The sequence below is a fragment of the Ornithorhynchus anatinus genome, chromosome X3 (genome assembly GCF_004115215.2).
Source record: "Ornithorhynchus anatinus isolate Pmale09 chromosome X3, mOrnAna1.pri.v4, whole genome shotgun sequence".
In the NCBI taxonomy this organism is placed as follows: Eukaryota; Metazoa; Chordata; class Mammalia; order Monotremata; family Ornithorhynchidae; genus Ornithorhynchus; species Ornithorhynchus anatinus.
The window spans coordinates 729,144-744,276 of record NC_041751.1 but is presented as its reverse complement, the minus strand read 5'-3'; the positions used below and the strand labels follow the sequence as shown (position 1 = coordinate 744,276).

The following is a 15,133-nucleotide window of genomic DNA, read 5'->3' as shown; positions in this document are numbered from 1 at the left end:
GAGCACTGTACTAAAGTGCTTGGGGACAGTATGATATAACAATAGTCACATTCCCTGCCTACAGTGAGCTTACAGTCTGTATGGGGAGGCAGACATTAATATAAATAAATAAATTACAGATACATACATAAGTGCTGAGGGGCTGGAGGGGGTGAATAAAGGGAGCAAGTCAGGGCGATACAGAAGGGAGTGGGAGAAGAAGAAAGGAGGACTTAATCAGGGAAGGCCTCTTGGAGGAGATGTGCCTTCAATAAGGCTTTGAAGCAGGGAGAGTCACTGTCTGTCAGATATGAGGAAGGAAGGCATTCCGGGCCAGAACCAAAAATGTGGGCAAGAGGTCGGCGGTGAGATAGACGAGATGGAGGTACAGTGAGAAGGTTAGCATTAGTGGACTGAAGTGTGTGGACTGGATTATAGTGGGGATGTGGCATATTTCTGTTCCACACAGGCACCTGACAAGATCCTGGCCACAAAATGCCCATTTTCAAGAGCCTCTCCTTCAGCAGGATTTATGAACTAATTCTCCCACTAGTCAAAATGGGAAAATCAGAGGAGATTGTAGCAAATCCTTTGGCATAACTTCACTGGAAGTTCCCAGGCCAACACTTTAATTAAAGGGAATTTCTTGGCTTCTAAAATATAATTGAAAGAATATTGACCAAAGGGGAAATCCTGAGCAGAGAGAGAAAGAGACAAAGAGAGAGAGAGAGACAGAGAGAGACGGAGAGAGAAAGAGACAGCACTAGCTCACTGTGGGCAAAGAACGTGTCTTCCAACTCTTTTATATCGTACTCTCCCAAGTGCTTAAAACAGGGTTCTACACAGAGTAAGCACGCAATAAATACCATTGATTGATTGAGAGAGAGGAAGGGAAAGGAGGGGAAGGGAAGGGACTTGGAACTGAGTTTCTGAAGATGAACGTTTATTCATACACCTAGTGCTGACCCTCTTTTCCCCACTTCTTCCATCCCTCCCCCCGTTGCCCCCAAGTCCCTGAGGTCACCTGAATTTGAGATGGGAAGCAGGTTTCTGCATTGATCTGGAGCAGGTCAGATGCCACCCTCCCCACCCACCCACCTCCCACGCAGAAGTTAGCAGTTGTGAGGTTGAGAGTCATGAGCAAATGCTGTGCATGGCCGGAACCGACCCAGGATGGCCGGCTGCCTTGGGTAGGGAGGAAGCGTTATTCCCACCCCTCTCGGTCAGTCAGTCAATCGTATTTATTGAGTACTTACTGTGTACAGAGCACCATACTAAGCACTTGGGAGAGTAAGACATAATAAAAACAGACACATTCCCTGCCCACAACAAGCTTACGGTCTAGAGGGGCACAGCGATGTCGATGTGCCGGTGACCATTCGGAGCCCGTTCGGATGTCCTAACAGGAGATCCCTGCAGGGGAAGAGCCCTCAATGGCCTCGATCCCGGGGAGGAGGTGGGGGGAAAGGGGCCATGGTCCTAAGGATGGAAGAGGAGCAGAGGGGGAAAACGAGCAAGACAGAATGAAAGCCCCTCTCCTGTACCCGTAGGGCCTCAGCTGCCCCTCCCCTGGGCTATTCCTGGTCCTGCTCCGCTTCAGGGTCTGACCAGAGCAGGGTCCCACTATGATAATAATAATGATAATGATGATAACAAAAACCGCAGGAAAAATAATGGTATTTGTTATGCGCTCATTATGTGCCAAGCACCGTATTAAGCAATGGGATAGACACAAGACAGTATCAGGTCAGACAGAGGATCTGCACCTAGGCTTCCCCTTCCAGCATCTAGCTTGCTACTCCTCCTTGAGGGCCCGAACCATGTCTTCTGACTCTCATGTTCTCTCTCAAATGCTTGGTACAGTGCTCTGCAAACAGTACGCGCTCAAGAGGTACTATTGGCTGGGGAGACAGCATGGTTGAGTGGAAAGAGGGTGGGGGCCAAGCTGCCCCCTCTACCACCCAAACCCATAGTGACCTCACTGAGCCTCTACAGGGAGTCTTATCTTTCATTAAAATGAACGCCTGTCCACATAAAAGTGAAATATGGAATGCAGACTTGGTGTTGATAAGTAGGAAGCGTAAAGGTGATTTTTAGTGAGATGAATTTATCCTGCCACAGACAGAGAGAGAATAAAACCCCTTTGCAATCCCCTGCGACATGACTGTTCTGCCCAGATCAGGACTTTTTTCCCTTTGGAGCCCAAAACAACACACCATTCAGACCGTCTTTGGGGCTGGATTCTAAAACAGAAGATGCCATGAGTTTGTCTAGTGTGTCTGACGGTCACAATCGACGCTACTGAATTACAGAGCCCTGATAGACGTGTGGCAGCCACACCATGCTTTCTGGCGATGGGGGTGACCATACCACACTTTTTGGGGGTGAGGGTGGGAGCGGTCAGAGAGTTTTTTCGGAGGGATGGTGGCAAGCGTGCGGCACAGTCCCCGACCACCCCTGAAGTCGGCCCACCCCACCTTTCCTTGCTGTTGAAGGATGAAGTAACTGGGGAATGAGGGTGGAGTTTAGTGGGGGCTGGCTCCCCGGGGCTGAAGCTAGTGCCCCTCCCCGCAGCCTCATCCTCTCATCCCCTCAATCCATCATTAATACATCATCAATCTGTGAATCCCCACGCTTCCCCTCACCCCCCCCTCCAACTCCACCATTATTTCCCAGTTACTTCATACTGCCTCGTCACAGGTAGAGGGCTTCATCTTTGAACACTAGGCTTCAGTTTCCCTTCCATTTCTCTTCTCTCTCCCCATCTCTTCTTTCTTTTTTATTTTAAATAGTATCCATTAAGCACGTACTATATGCCAGACACGGTATTAAGCGCTGGGCGAGATACAAGATTCCCAAGTTGGACAAAGTCCATGTCCCACATGAGGCTCACAGTTTAAACCCCATTTTACAGATAACTGAGGCCCAGAGAAGTGAAGTGACTTGCCCAAGGTCACATAGCCAAGAGGCAGAGCTGGGATTAGAATTCAGGTCCTCTGACTCCCAGGCCCGTGCTGTGGCCCCTAGGCCACCCAATTTTCCTCCTCTCCCTTGTCTCTTCCTCACCCTCTTCTCTGCCTCCCTCTGTCTCTTTCCCTTTCGCCTCTTTAGCAGAGTGGACTCCTGCATTAATTTAGCCCAAATGAAACTGTTGGGATGAAATACCACCAAGATGCATTTTAAAGTGCATTTCCTCCGAAACAAGCCCGTAACTTTATTAAAAAGCCTCAGCACTAGTCAAAAGGTGAAGGAAATATATTACGTTATTATGAAAAAAGAATGAGGTTATTTAAAAAAATAGCTGAAAAAGCAGTTCTTGCTCAATTGGCATGTTGGGGCTTCAGAGCACAGTGACAAGGGGAGCTTTTTCTTAGTAATTTCTTTTTCTCTGTTCGCGAGCCGGGGGGAAACAGCTTTCAACTCTACCCCACGGGGCACTTTCCAACTGCCACAGTAGCCTCGGCTTCCACCCAGCTTCGAAAGATGCGAGATGGTGATTGTTCCGGTCTCCGGGCAACCCTGTTCTAGTGACAGGCCAGACAGGATGGGCCAGCCAACACTCCCCACGACCACCCGGCCCACCCCGGCCAGGAGAAAGTGCATCTCAAAGACAGGCATTGACTTAGATGGAAAACCCCTGTGAATCCCATTTTTTGGCGAGGGGGAGGAGGACGGGACGTCGATCCTGGAACTTAGTAGAGAAGTGGCCATTGCCTGTCACAGAAGCTAAGGAAACGCAACACGGAAAGCAGACTGCTCTTGCAAAGAAAAATCTGGGGCAGGGCCGGGGTGCCACTGGAGGGGCTCAACCCAGAGAAGATGTCCCCTGGGGCATGTTGCCAGACACTACCTCCTCCCCGAGCCTTTAATGTCAGCAGGGGACAGGTGCCGCTCCCTCAGGGGCGCTGCTGGTCCTGATCATCTCTGGGTAGCGGCAATGATGGTGTTTATTAAGTGCCTACTGTGCGTGCAGAACCCTGTACTAAGTGTTAGGAAAGAATCCCCTGGCAAGAGTTCAACGCGGGCCCTGGCCCTGGTCGTGTGCGCTGTGGGACGGTTCGCCACTCCCAACACGTCGAGCCTGCCCTGGGCTCGACGGCCCAGTCGAGTTGGTGATTTCCTCCGCCTATGCCTCCCCAAGAAATTCCCTCAGGGGAAGGTGGTGCCTGAAGCCATGCCCTGTCTATGCTTCCCACAGATCCGGCTGGATGAAAAAATAGCCAGTGGTCGGCGGTCAGTGCCAGAAGAAGGCCAGACTCCATGCACCCGACTCCCCGGCTTGGGTGACAAGTTCAGAGGAAGCGAAGGGCTGTGCCCGACCCAGGACCCGGAGGAAGGTAAGCTGCAAAATCTTTTCCTTACCCAGTGGCTTTTCTCTTTCCCCTCAGGTGAGGATTTTGAAATGCAGAAGAGAGCTGGACTGTGCCCCATGGACAGACTGTGGGGCCGGCAGGAAACACTGGAGGGGGTCCTTCCAGGGGGCTCTCTTTCTAAATGACAGGTGACGGAAAGTGCGATATGCCAGTCAACCTGTAATGCAGGCATTCACCGACCCAGCGGTCTGCGGGATTCTTGGAGATGTCTGCTCCAGAGGCGGGCCAGCCGGTCGGTCAACCCTGACTGTCAGCCCCGAGGTTCGGTTTGGGAAGGGTCACCTGGCTGGGGGGTGGACAGGCCATAGAGCGGACTGCATCGAGCAGCGGGTCTGAGCAGAAAGGGCCCGGATCTGGGAGTCAGAGAACCCGGGTTCTAATCTCAGTTCCACCTTTTGCCTCCCACATGACTTGGGCAAGTCATTTCACTTCTCTGGGCATCAGGTACCTCATCTGTAAAATGGAGAGTCAATACCTGTTCTCCCTTCCTCTGAGACTGCAAACTTCCTGTGGTCAGAGATAGGTTTGGCCTGGGTGTCTTGTATCGACTCCAGGGCTTAGTACAGTGCCTGGCACAAAGTAAGCACTTAACAAATGTCATGCTGGTGACGATGATGATTACCGTCATTATTACCGCCCTGACGACTGGCCGCCTCAGTGGTGCTGGCGTGAACTTTGAGGCTGGGACAAAGGACCATTCTAAGAGGAAAAGCTGCCCCACCCTAGGGGTTAATGCCCCAGCAGATTCAAGAACCAAAATTCTCAGCGCACACACTGTGCCCTCTTCATCCACCTTCCTTCACCTTTGTCCACTTCCCAGTTCTCACTCACTCTACCCAGACTCTGGGGAAAGACAGAAACTCTGATGATAAAACTCTGACATCCACTGGCACTGATGTATTCCAACTGGGATGGACGCATTAGTCCAAAGGATGTTTCCATGGCAGTGGTAGCTGCTGCTGCTGATCTTTAAAGAAAGGCTGGGTCTTCAGGCCTTTCTTTTAAAGAACAACATTGAAACCACCCAAAATCATTTATCTTCTAGTTGGAGAGAACTACTATTTTCTAGAAAAATCATCCAATTAAATGCTCACTTGTACCAATTATGAAGATATTTAAGCTTCAGCTGAGGGTCTGTGAGGGCCTGGTCAGTGTGGCCTGCGGGGCCCACTCCAACCTCAGCGGCAGATCCCTCGCAGCCACTGTTCCCCCCTTCTCTGGAAGCTGGGTCATCATTTCTGCCATCTCTCAGAGAAGCCTGGCAGCACTGGAAATCTCAGCTTGGCCTTTCGAGCTCTGTTCATTATGAGGGAGGGGTCGAGAAGGAACCCATCCACTGTGGTACACGGGTTAAAAATTGCACTGAGTTGGGTACGACGAATTCCCATCAAAGATTCAGTGCCCATGGCGATGGGGAGTAGTAATGGTCAGTTTACTGAGTACTCTCTTGGGGCAGTACACTGTGCTAGGCACTTGGGCAGTACAGAATGAACAAGGAGCTCCAACTCTACTGGGGGAGACCAACGAATTGAGCAGGTAAGGTACCCAGCAAAGACCCAGCGACGAGCATTTTCCCCTGAGAGAAAGACAGCAGGAAACTCCAGACCGACGACGAAAACCACAGTCCAGGGGGGACGTGCCGGCCAAAGGGAGAGGTCGGTGCCCCACTTCGAGCCCACGACACACATCACAGATCAGCCCAGGCTCTCCCAAGTGCTGACTACAGAGCTCTACACACAATAAGCGCTTTATAAATGACACTGATTAACTGACCGATCGAATGATCAACTGATCGCTTGCGCTCGACAGCTTTCCTGCCGGCGAATACCTCGCTGTGTTTTCCTCCCTTACAGAGAGGGTCCCCAGAAGCCATCAGTGCCGGGGCTCGGCGTCCCCATGAGCCACGTCCACTCCGGGGCGTGCCCGGGCGCCGGGGGCCTGAGGGGAGCTGGGGCCGGGCCGGGCCGGGCCGGCCGGACCCACCGGAGCTAGGATGAGCGGAGTACAGCGCTGGCTGGGACTGGGGGTCAGCTTATACGTCTGTGGGCTGCTGGAACCGAGCACCGTGGTCCGGCCCGGCCCAGCCGCTGCCTCCCTAGGGACCCCCGAGGACCCCTCTGCCGACGGGCCGCACCCGCGAGCGAAGAGAAGCTGGGTTTGGAACCAGTTCTTTGTTCTGGAGGAATATACGGGGACAGAGCCGCTGTACGTCGGCAAGGTAAGGTCCCCCCAGCCCTCCAGTTTATGGGGAGGGTGGGTGTGTGTGCGGGTGGGTGGGTGCGAGTGGTTGTGGGTGTGAAGGTGGGTGCGAGCATGAGCGTGCTGGCGAATGACCCTGGCTGGAGGAGCCCGTCTCCTCGATGAACCCTGCCCCTCTCAGGCCCTGGCTTCAGGAGAGGGTTTGGCAGCTGCTGCCTGTGTCACCCTACTGAGAAATGTTTCCAGGTCACCCCACAACCCCAGGGGGTTGCTCTTAAGAGAAGTAAGACCCAAAGGCACTTCTCTTGGCTTGATCGCTTTCACTCTGATGTTACAATTCCAAGGTCAACGGGCCTTTGTGCGGGAGCCCTATCAGCCCGTCTCCCTCCCTCTCTCTCTCACGGGGAGGAGCCCGAAACCCCCAGAACCTGCCTGCCGCCCACGGGGGTCACCCGCGGGGCCGTCCTCTGCTCCTCTCCGCAGCTGCACTCGGACATGGACAGGGGCGACGGCTCCATCAGGTACATCCTGTCGGGAGAGGGCGCGGGAGCCGTGTTCACCATCGACGACGCCACCGGGGACATCCACGCTACCCAGAGGCTGGACCGGGAGGAAAGGCCGCAGTACACCCTGAGGGCCCAGGCGCTGGACAGGCGGACGGGGCGGCCCATGGAGCCAGAATCCGAGTTCGTCATCAAAATCCAAGACATCAACGACAATGAGCCCAGGTTCCCGGACGGGCCTTACGTGGCCACCGTGGCCGAGATGTCTCCCGTGGGTAAGTGTGGTCGGGACCTGAAGAGGGGGGTGAGGGCCGGGATGGGTTTTCCTGGACCGAAACAGATGGGCAGGTGCTGCCCAGAGAAAATCTGGGGACCAGAGAAAAACCCACACGGCCGCTCTCTCCGTGGCCCTCAGATTGCGGAAGGGAGGGAGGAAGGGAGGAAGGGAGGGAAGGGGAAAAGGTGGGGGGACGGGGGTAGGGGACGGGGGCGGGGAGAGAGAGAGAGAGGTTCACTGCCTAGTTCAGAAAGGTGACTGTAAGCCTTTTGGGTGCAGAGACCATCTCTTTTACCTGTCCGGTTTTCTGCCAAGTTGAGTACTATGCTCTGCATGCAGTAGGTGTCCAGAACAGTTCCCTGCACACAGTAAGAACCCAATATAGTGCCCTGCACACAGTAAGTTCCAGTACGATGGCCTGCACACAGTAATAAGCACTCAGCACCTAATAGGCACTCAGTACAGTGCCCTGTCAATAGTAAGCACTCAATAGAAACTTTCTAACTGAAGAAGCCCAAACTCTACCTTCCCCTGGTCTGAGAAGAGAAATAAGAAAGTCCTGTCCTTGAGGGTTACCTACCCGCCGCACCCACCCCAAAGAGCAACAGGTGTGAACCTATGTGTCTACACTGCACGCAGATGTGCCCTACCATTCCCTGCACCGAAACGTGAAGGTGAGGATCAGAAAGCGGTGTTTAGTTTTTCACACCGGTTTTTCAGGGTAAAAAAGGCTTTTGATCTTCTCAAGGGCCAAACGTCTCTTCCTCCCTCCCCAAGACATCGTGCTGCCAATCAGAGACCCACTTATGTCAATCAATCAAACCATCGATGGTATTTATTGAGCGCTTACTATGAGCAGAGCACTGTACTAAATGCTTCGGACCGTACGACGCAACAGAATTAGCGGACACGTTCCCTGCCTAGAATAAACTTACAGTCGCCAAAGAACAGAAGGCACCCGAAGGCGCTTCCATCCCGCATGCCGCAGGGACACTGTATGGTATCTATCTGGCTCTCGGCCACTAACGAGTTACAGAGGGAGTCTCAAATATCGGGAGAGTTTCCCCCCTTTCCCTGCCCTGCACAACATGACCCCTACAGTGCCATGCATCAGGTCCAGGTTAGGCTGGGCCGGGTCGGTCCCATCATCTCTCCAGCTGTGACGCCGTTTCCCCGTTCTCTCAGGCACCTCTGTTATCCAGGTGACGGCTACCGACGCCGATGACCCGAGCTACGGGAGCAGCGCCAGGGTGGTATACAGTATCCTTCAGGGCCAGCCCTACTTTTCTGTGGACTCCAAAACAGGTACAGATTCGACCCGGGATTCTTGGGAAAGGTCCCATCCAGTCCCGATATCTCACGGCCATTGAGAATCCCAGCTCCGGCCCCCTGGCCGGCAGGACTGTCACGGAGGGATCCAGACAGCACAGAGCCAGGCTGCCCCGGGGGAAGCGAGAGAGCAGCTTGGCACCCGCAGATGGAATCTATGGAGCCAACTAATCTCTGATAGAATCTGGGCTCACCAGAGGAAAGAACGGAGTCTTCGAAGTAGGCCTGATACCCCGTCCTACAATCTCTCCGTCTACAGGCCGGGTGGGTTAGCGTGGGTCCCTCCGGGGCTGGCCACAATAATGGAATACATGTGCTTTAAGGAGGATGAGGGAGAAGAGAGGAGGCAAACATTTGCCTTACAAGGTCACCTGGCAATGGGGCTGGGGGGAAGAGAGAGAGAAGGAGGAGGACTCGGGTGGCCCCACTTGGGCTAGACCGGGCCCTCACTGTGGGTGCTGTTTCTCAAGGGTGGGAGAGGGGGAAGGGCCATTCGCAAGGATTGGGGCAGGAGGAGATTGCTGGGGCCTATTTAGAAAAGGAACCCCAATTTCTCCACCATGCAGGCTTGATTAGGACCGCGCTGATGAATATGGACAGAGAGGCGAAGGAGAGCTACGAAGTGATCATCCAGGCCAAGGACATGGGGGGACAGCTCGGAGGGCTGGCTGGGACTGCCACTGTCAACATCTCTCTCTCTGATGTCAATGACAACCCGCCCCGATTCCCTCAGAGTAAGTCTCCTTGCGTGTGTGTGTGTGTGTGTGTGTTTATCTTCACAGGGGCAGCGTAGATGTAGTCAAACAGTTCTCCTGCAGTGTGTGTTTTCATTTCACAGTCTGGCTCTGTCACTGAAGGATATTAGGGGTTGCTCTTCCCACAGCATGAGTCTGTTATGGTAGAATATTTACCTCTACAAAGACACGGGTAGATTTGGGGCCGGGAAAAACGGTCACGCACATGTGTTTGTATCGGGTCAAGACTAGACAGATTCAGCCGTAATATGAGAAGAAGCGTGGCCTGGCGGAAAGAGCACGTCTGGGAATAGGAGGACTTCAGTTCTAATCCCAGCTCCCCCACTTGTAGGCTTGGGCAAATCACTTGAATTCTCTGTGCCTCACTTACCTCATCTGTAAAATGGGGGTTTAGACTGTGACCTCCTATGGAGGAAAGAGACTGTCTTCAGCTGATTATCTTGTATCTACCCCAATGCTTAATACAGTGCCTGGCACGCAGTAAGTGCTCCACAAATCCCATTTATAAATAAAAAAGATTTTTCAGTAAAGTAACCTTCCTCAAGAATACAACATGCTCAGTAATGCGAGCTCAGTTAAGTTAAAGAACTGTTCAGAATACTGTTAAGAAACAGTGCCCCCATGTGCCTACCATTTGTGAATGGCCCTAATTTTGACTTTCGGTGCAGGGCGGGGAGCCCTGTCCATGTCTGTCCGTCCTTGGCACATTCTCCATCTGTTGCTCGCTTGCCAGAGCTGGCTGGGGTGCTGTGACTCATCATTTGTATACTCTTCAGAGGGTCACCGGGTTCATCGATCCATGCTGTTTGCCAAGTGTCGGCCCTCGGCAGAGCGCTGTCCTGAACGCTCGGGTGCCATTGTTCTTGTCTGTCTGTCTCCCCCGATTAGACTGTAAGCCCATCAGAGGGCAGGGACCGTCTCTAACTGTTACCGACTTGTTCGTTCCAAATGCTTAGTACAGTGCTCTGCACATAGTAAGCGCTCAATAAATACTATTGAATGAATAATGAATGAATATGGGAGAGGGAGGAGGCACAGCCCCTACCCTTGAACCGTTTCCCACTTTTGGGGGGAGGAAAGATCCGTCTCGGAGGCCGGTTCTGCGGGAGAGGCGGTCTCGGGCTCAAGGGGAGGCCCCTCGGTCATTTTCAGCAACGGGTCTTTGTTTCCCTCCTGCGCATCGTACCCACAGAGCATTATCAGATGAGCGTGTCGGAGTCGGCACCGGTCAGCTCCACGGTCGGACGGGTGTTCGCCAAAGACCCGGACGAAGGAATCAATGCCGAAATGACGTACAGTCTGCTGGAGGGCGACGGCCTGGATGCCTTCGACATCAGCACCGATCCCGACTTTCAAGTCGGCATCATAACCGTGAGGAAGGTAGTGTAACTTCTTGGGCCTAACGAGATTTTCAACTCCGGGGTGTTGGGTAAGCAAGGGATAGGTGACTGTGTAGGCGAGTGTGCTTGTACAGGTGAGTATGCGTGCACGTGGCGGCGGGGGGGGAGAGGGAGGGACACACGCAAGGGCGCAGATGAGTACGCATGCGGTCACTGAAATCCCCCTTTCCTGTTGCCACCAAATTTGCTCAGGATTTCCTTTTGAGTCCTAAAAAGCAGCTGGAGCCTGTTCTCAACCCAGGGTCTTGTGAAAGTCCCCCCAGAGCTCTTTGCCCACTTGACTCTTTAGACATTGAAATCACAGTAGCAACTCAATTATCCAACCACGTGAATGAACCACTGAATAGTTGAATTAAAACTAGGCACCTTTTAAAGTAGAGCAGGGCCATCCAATCGTGAATACCCGAATTAAGAGGCAGGGTTCCTAAATTACACCTTGAAGATCCATAGGGATCCAGAAGTCCCAAAGAAGTTTTGAGCCCAGCAGCCTGGTAGCGTCCAGGTGCAACCCAGGGTTGGAAGAGAACTGGATCTTTCAGGAGAGGCCACAGTCAGGTTCCAGGCCCAGATTAGGCCACTGAGCCAGGCGGAAGGGGAGGGGGGAAACCAAACAGCTGCGGCCCCCGGGGTCAGAGCACATGAGGATGCAGAAGGGAGAGGCCGGCCGGCCAGGGACTGGCCATTTGCACGTGAGCCGGGCCTGAGGTAACCCCTCCTTTGACAGTGGAGGCCTGGGAAGGTGAGCTGACCAGAGCGCGCTCCAGTTGCCCATTGAGTCTTTGGCCTTTCGCTTCACAGTTTATTTATATTAATGTCTGCCTTCTACTCTAGAATGTAAGCTCATTGTGGGCAGGTAATGTTCCTGCTATATGCTATAGTGTACTCTCCCCAGTGCTTACTGCAGTGCTCTGCACACAGTAAGTGCCCAATAAATACGATCGATTGATTATGCAATCCCTGAGCTTGAAACTAAGATCTTTTTAGCATGGTCAGCCTCCAGTGGACCGGCCCCAGATTCTCTGTCCCACCGGGGGGTTTTGGCCGGACAGATTTTCATCCCTCCTGAGGTGTAGGCAGCGGCTTGGCTCTCGCCGACCACGCCCTCAGACAAGCGGAGCTGGAAGAGTCGGTAAGCATCAATAAGAGTGTGAGCTCCATGTGGGGCAGGGACTATGTCTAACCCAATTTGCTCGTATCCTGCCCAGCATTTAGTACAGTGCCTGGCATATAGTAAACACTTAACAAATACCTCAGTTACTATTATTCTGGTCCTCTGAACCCCTGCACTGAAAGAGCATTGTTTCCACCGGCACCATTTGGTTTATTTTCCAGAGTGTAATTTCCCAAGAGGGTTTTGTCACGGTGGTTGTTTTCCTGGATAACTGTCACTTCAGTCTTTGAAAACACATTTTCATTTCTGCCATGAGGGGACTGTGAAACAGATTACCGCTAAGAAGGAAATGGCCAGGGGAATACTTTCTGGTTGTAGCACCGGTGATACGAAAGGCAAGATAGATACTGGATAAGCAGGTCAGACACTGTCCCTGCTCCACAAGGGGGATTCCAAGCTAAGAGAGAGGGAGACCAGGGCAGGGACCTTATACCTAGTTTACAGAGGAGGAAACTGAGGCCCAGAGAAGTGAAGTAACTTGCCCCAAGCCATCCAGCAGGCCAGTGGCCAGGTCTCTGGCCTCCCAGCCCTGGGCTCTCTACACTATGCTGCAGGTTCCAGATGATCTGAACAACTATTCAGTTAAAAACCTAGCCAGCATTGAATGTGCCGGGCAAGGGAGGCCAGTCCCCTGCTTTCCTTCCACAACCTGGGGACTCAGACCCCAGACTTCGCACCTCCGGACCGCGCTGGTGGGTCGGGAGGAGGGAGGGGCTGGGCAGGGACCAACCTGGCCTGTGTCTGACCGTGCTGCCCCTCTGGGCCCTTTCAGCCGCTGAGCTTTGAGACCAAGAGGAGCTACACGCTGAAGGTGGAGGGGGCCAACCGGCACTCCGAACTACGTTTCCTGAGCCTGGGCCCGTTCCAGGACACGGCGACGGTACACATCAGCGTGGAGGACGTCGACGAGCCTCCCGTCTTCGAGCTGGGCACCTACTTTGTGGAGGTGCCCGAGGACGTTGAGATTGGCGCCACCGTTCGGACCCTGTCCGCCGCCGACCCGGACGTAACCAACAATTCCATCCGGTCGGTCTGCACTTCGCACCCTTCTCCCGCCTGCCTCTCGGACTGAGCCCTGCCATTTCCTCTGGCCGCTCTCCACCTCTCCTCACCTTCCTTCCCCGTTGCGACGGCACCCGTTCGCTTCCGCCCTCGGTCCCTCTAATTTTTACTTCACGGAACAGCGCGCTGGGGGAGACGCGGCAATGGGCTCGCTGCCCTTGGTTCCTGACCCAGAGCCGCTGGCTTCCTCCCCCCTCATTCCCCCTCTCACCACCCCCACCTTTTCATGATATTTGTTAAGTGCTTACTATGGGCCAGGCACTGTATTATTATGTTGTACTGTTCCAAGCGCCTAGTACAGTGCTCTACACACAGTAAGCATTCAATAAATACCACTGAATGAATAGATGCAAAAAAAAATCAGGTTGGACACACAGTCCCTGTCCCACATGGAGCTTACGGTCTTAATCCCCATTTTAAAAATGAGGTAACTGAGAACCAGAGAAGTGAAGTGACTTGCCCAAGGTCACCCGGCAGACAAGTGGAGGAGTCGGGATTAGAACGCGGGTCCTCTGACTCCCAGTCCCGTGCTCTTTGCGTTAGGCCATGCTTCTTCATGCTCCCTCAGCTAGTCCGCTCTCTTCGGAGCCCCAGGACAACACTCTGCACAGAGCAGGTGCTCCATATAGTACTCTGCACACAGAAGGTTCCTGGTACAGCGCTTTGCACACAGAAGATGCCCAGCACCTCACTCTGCAGACAGAAGGTGCTGCACAGAGTAGGTGATTAGTAGAGCACCCTGCCTGAAATAGGCCACCAGTCCAGCACTCTGCACAAAAGAGACATCAGGCCAGCCCTTTGCAATGAGTAAACACCTAGTACAGGGCTCTGAGCCCAGCAGACATTGTAACCGGGACCATTAGCCCATTTAAACTTCCAGCCACGTAAGCTGGGGTGGGCCGGGCTCAGAGGGATATGTACGGCCCGGTCGTCGGCTCCAGGGACCGCAACCGCTCAGGGGCAGGGGGCAACTGGGGATCAGGGCCACCCGCCCCGACGGCTCCAATCCCCCAACCTGCCCTGGCTGCTTGCAGCATTTTCAGGGCTAGACAAGGGCCCCAAGAGTGAGGCTACCTGTCCCGTCCAAGTAGCTTCCGGGCGCCTGGGGCTGGCTGTACTGCCGTGACAGCACTTGGGGTAGTGACTTTGGGCATGTGTGAGGCACTTCCCATGCACAAAGTGTTGTGGAGGATATAAGAGAAATCAGACCAGGTCCTCGTCTCATCAGGGGTTCCCAGGCTCAGAGGGAGAGAGGGCAAGGAGCTGACCCCCATATGACTGATGAGGAAAAGTAAGTCCAGAGAGGCCATGGGACTTGCCCCGGGTCCCTCAGGAGGCCAGCGACAGAGTCGGGAGTGGAAGCCAGCTCTCCTGACCCTTGGCTCTCTCCACTTGATCGTGCTGCCTCTAATTTTAAGAAATCACAAGTATTCCATCACAACCCGGTGCCCTCTCGTACTGACTTTAAATAGGCAACCAGCCACTGTGGGCTTGTTTTGGCAACCTTCTCAGTCCCTCACATCCTTTCATACTCTTCCAAGGCTGATAAAGGTGCGCGTGCACACCTGCATACACACCACCACTCCCTCAATCAAAAATTTTAAGTGTAGTATTTCTTATATCACATTAATAGATTTTGCAAAGATTAGTGGGTTCCTTCCTTCAAAGAAAAACCCATGGTTTAGCAAAAAAAAGATAGTAGTTTGAAAAATCCAAGTAGTAATTCCAACGGGTTCCCCGATCACATGGGGACAGAAGGCAATCCCCGGTTCCCAGTCTGGCTCTGGACTCCCACGCAGTCGAGGGTCTGAGAGTTCGAGGGTCTGACACACAGACCGCCTTCAGAATGGCTCTCTTATGGGTGGGTGGGCGGGAAATGGGTGCGATAAGGCTCTCAGGCAGGGAGAGCACGGTCGGAAGCCAAACAGTTGAGAGAGGCAGAGACGGACAGTGAGGCAGAGAGCCAGAGACAGAGAGGAAGTGGGTCACAGACAGAGACCCAAACGCAGAGACAGGGAGAGAGAAACAGAGACACGGAGGCAGCACAAGTCACAAAGACAGAGACAGGTTCCAACGTGTTTTTCC

General features: G+C 53.5%; 1 protein-coding gene across 1 annotated transcript in view; it reads left to right on the top strand.

Annotated features, from left to right (window-relative positions):
- The window catches only part of CDH20 (cadherin 20), a 48,344-nt gene that overhangs the window by 25,346 nt on the left and 7,865 nt on the right, over positions 1-15,133 (top strand). The window contains exons 2-8 of the mRNA XM_029053679.1: positions 4,178-4,316; positions 6,206-6,570; positions 7,035-7,329; positions 8,517-8,636; positions 9,227-9,394; positions 10,608-10,795; positions 12,759-13,012. Of these exons, the coding sequence (XP_028909512.1) occupies positions 6,346-6,570; positions 7,035-7,329; positions 8,517-8,636; positions 9,227-9,394; positions 10,608-10,795; positions 12,759-13,012 (1,250 nt within the window). The 5' untranslated portion in view covers positions 4,178-4,316; positions 6,206-6,345. The remainder of the gene's footprint in view (positions 1-4,177; positions 4,317-6,205; positions 6,571-7,034; positions 7,330-8,516; positions 8,637-9,226; positions 9,395-10,607; positions 10,796-12,758; positions 13,013-15,133) is intronic.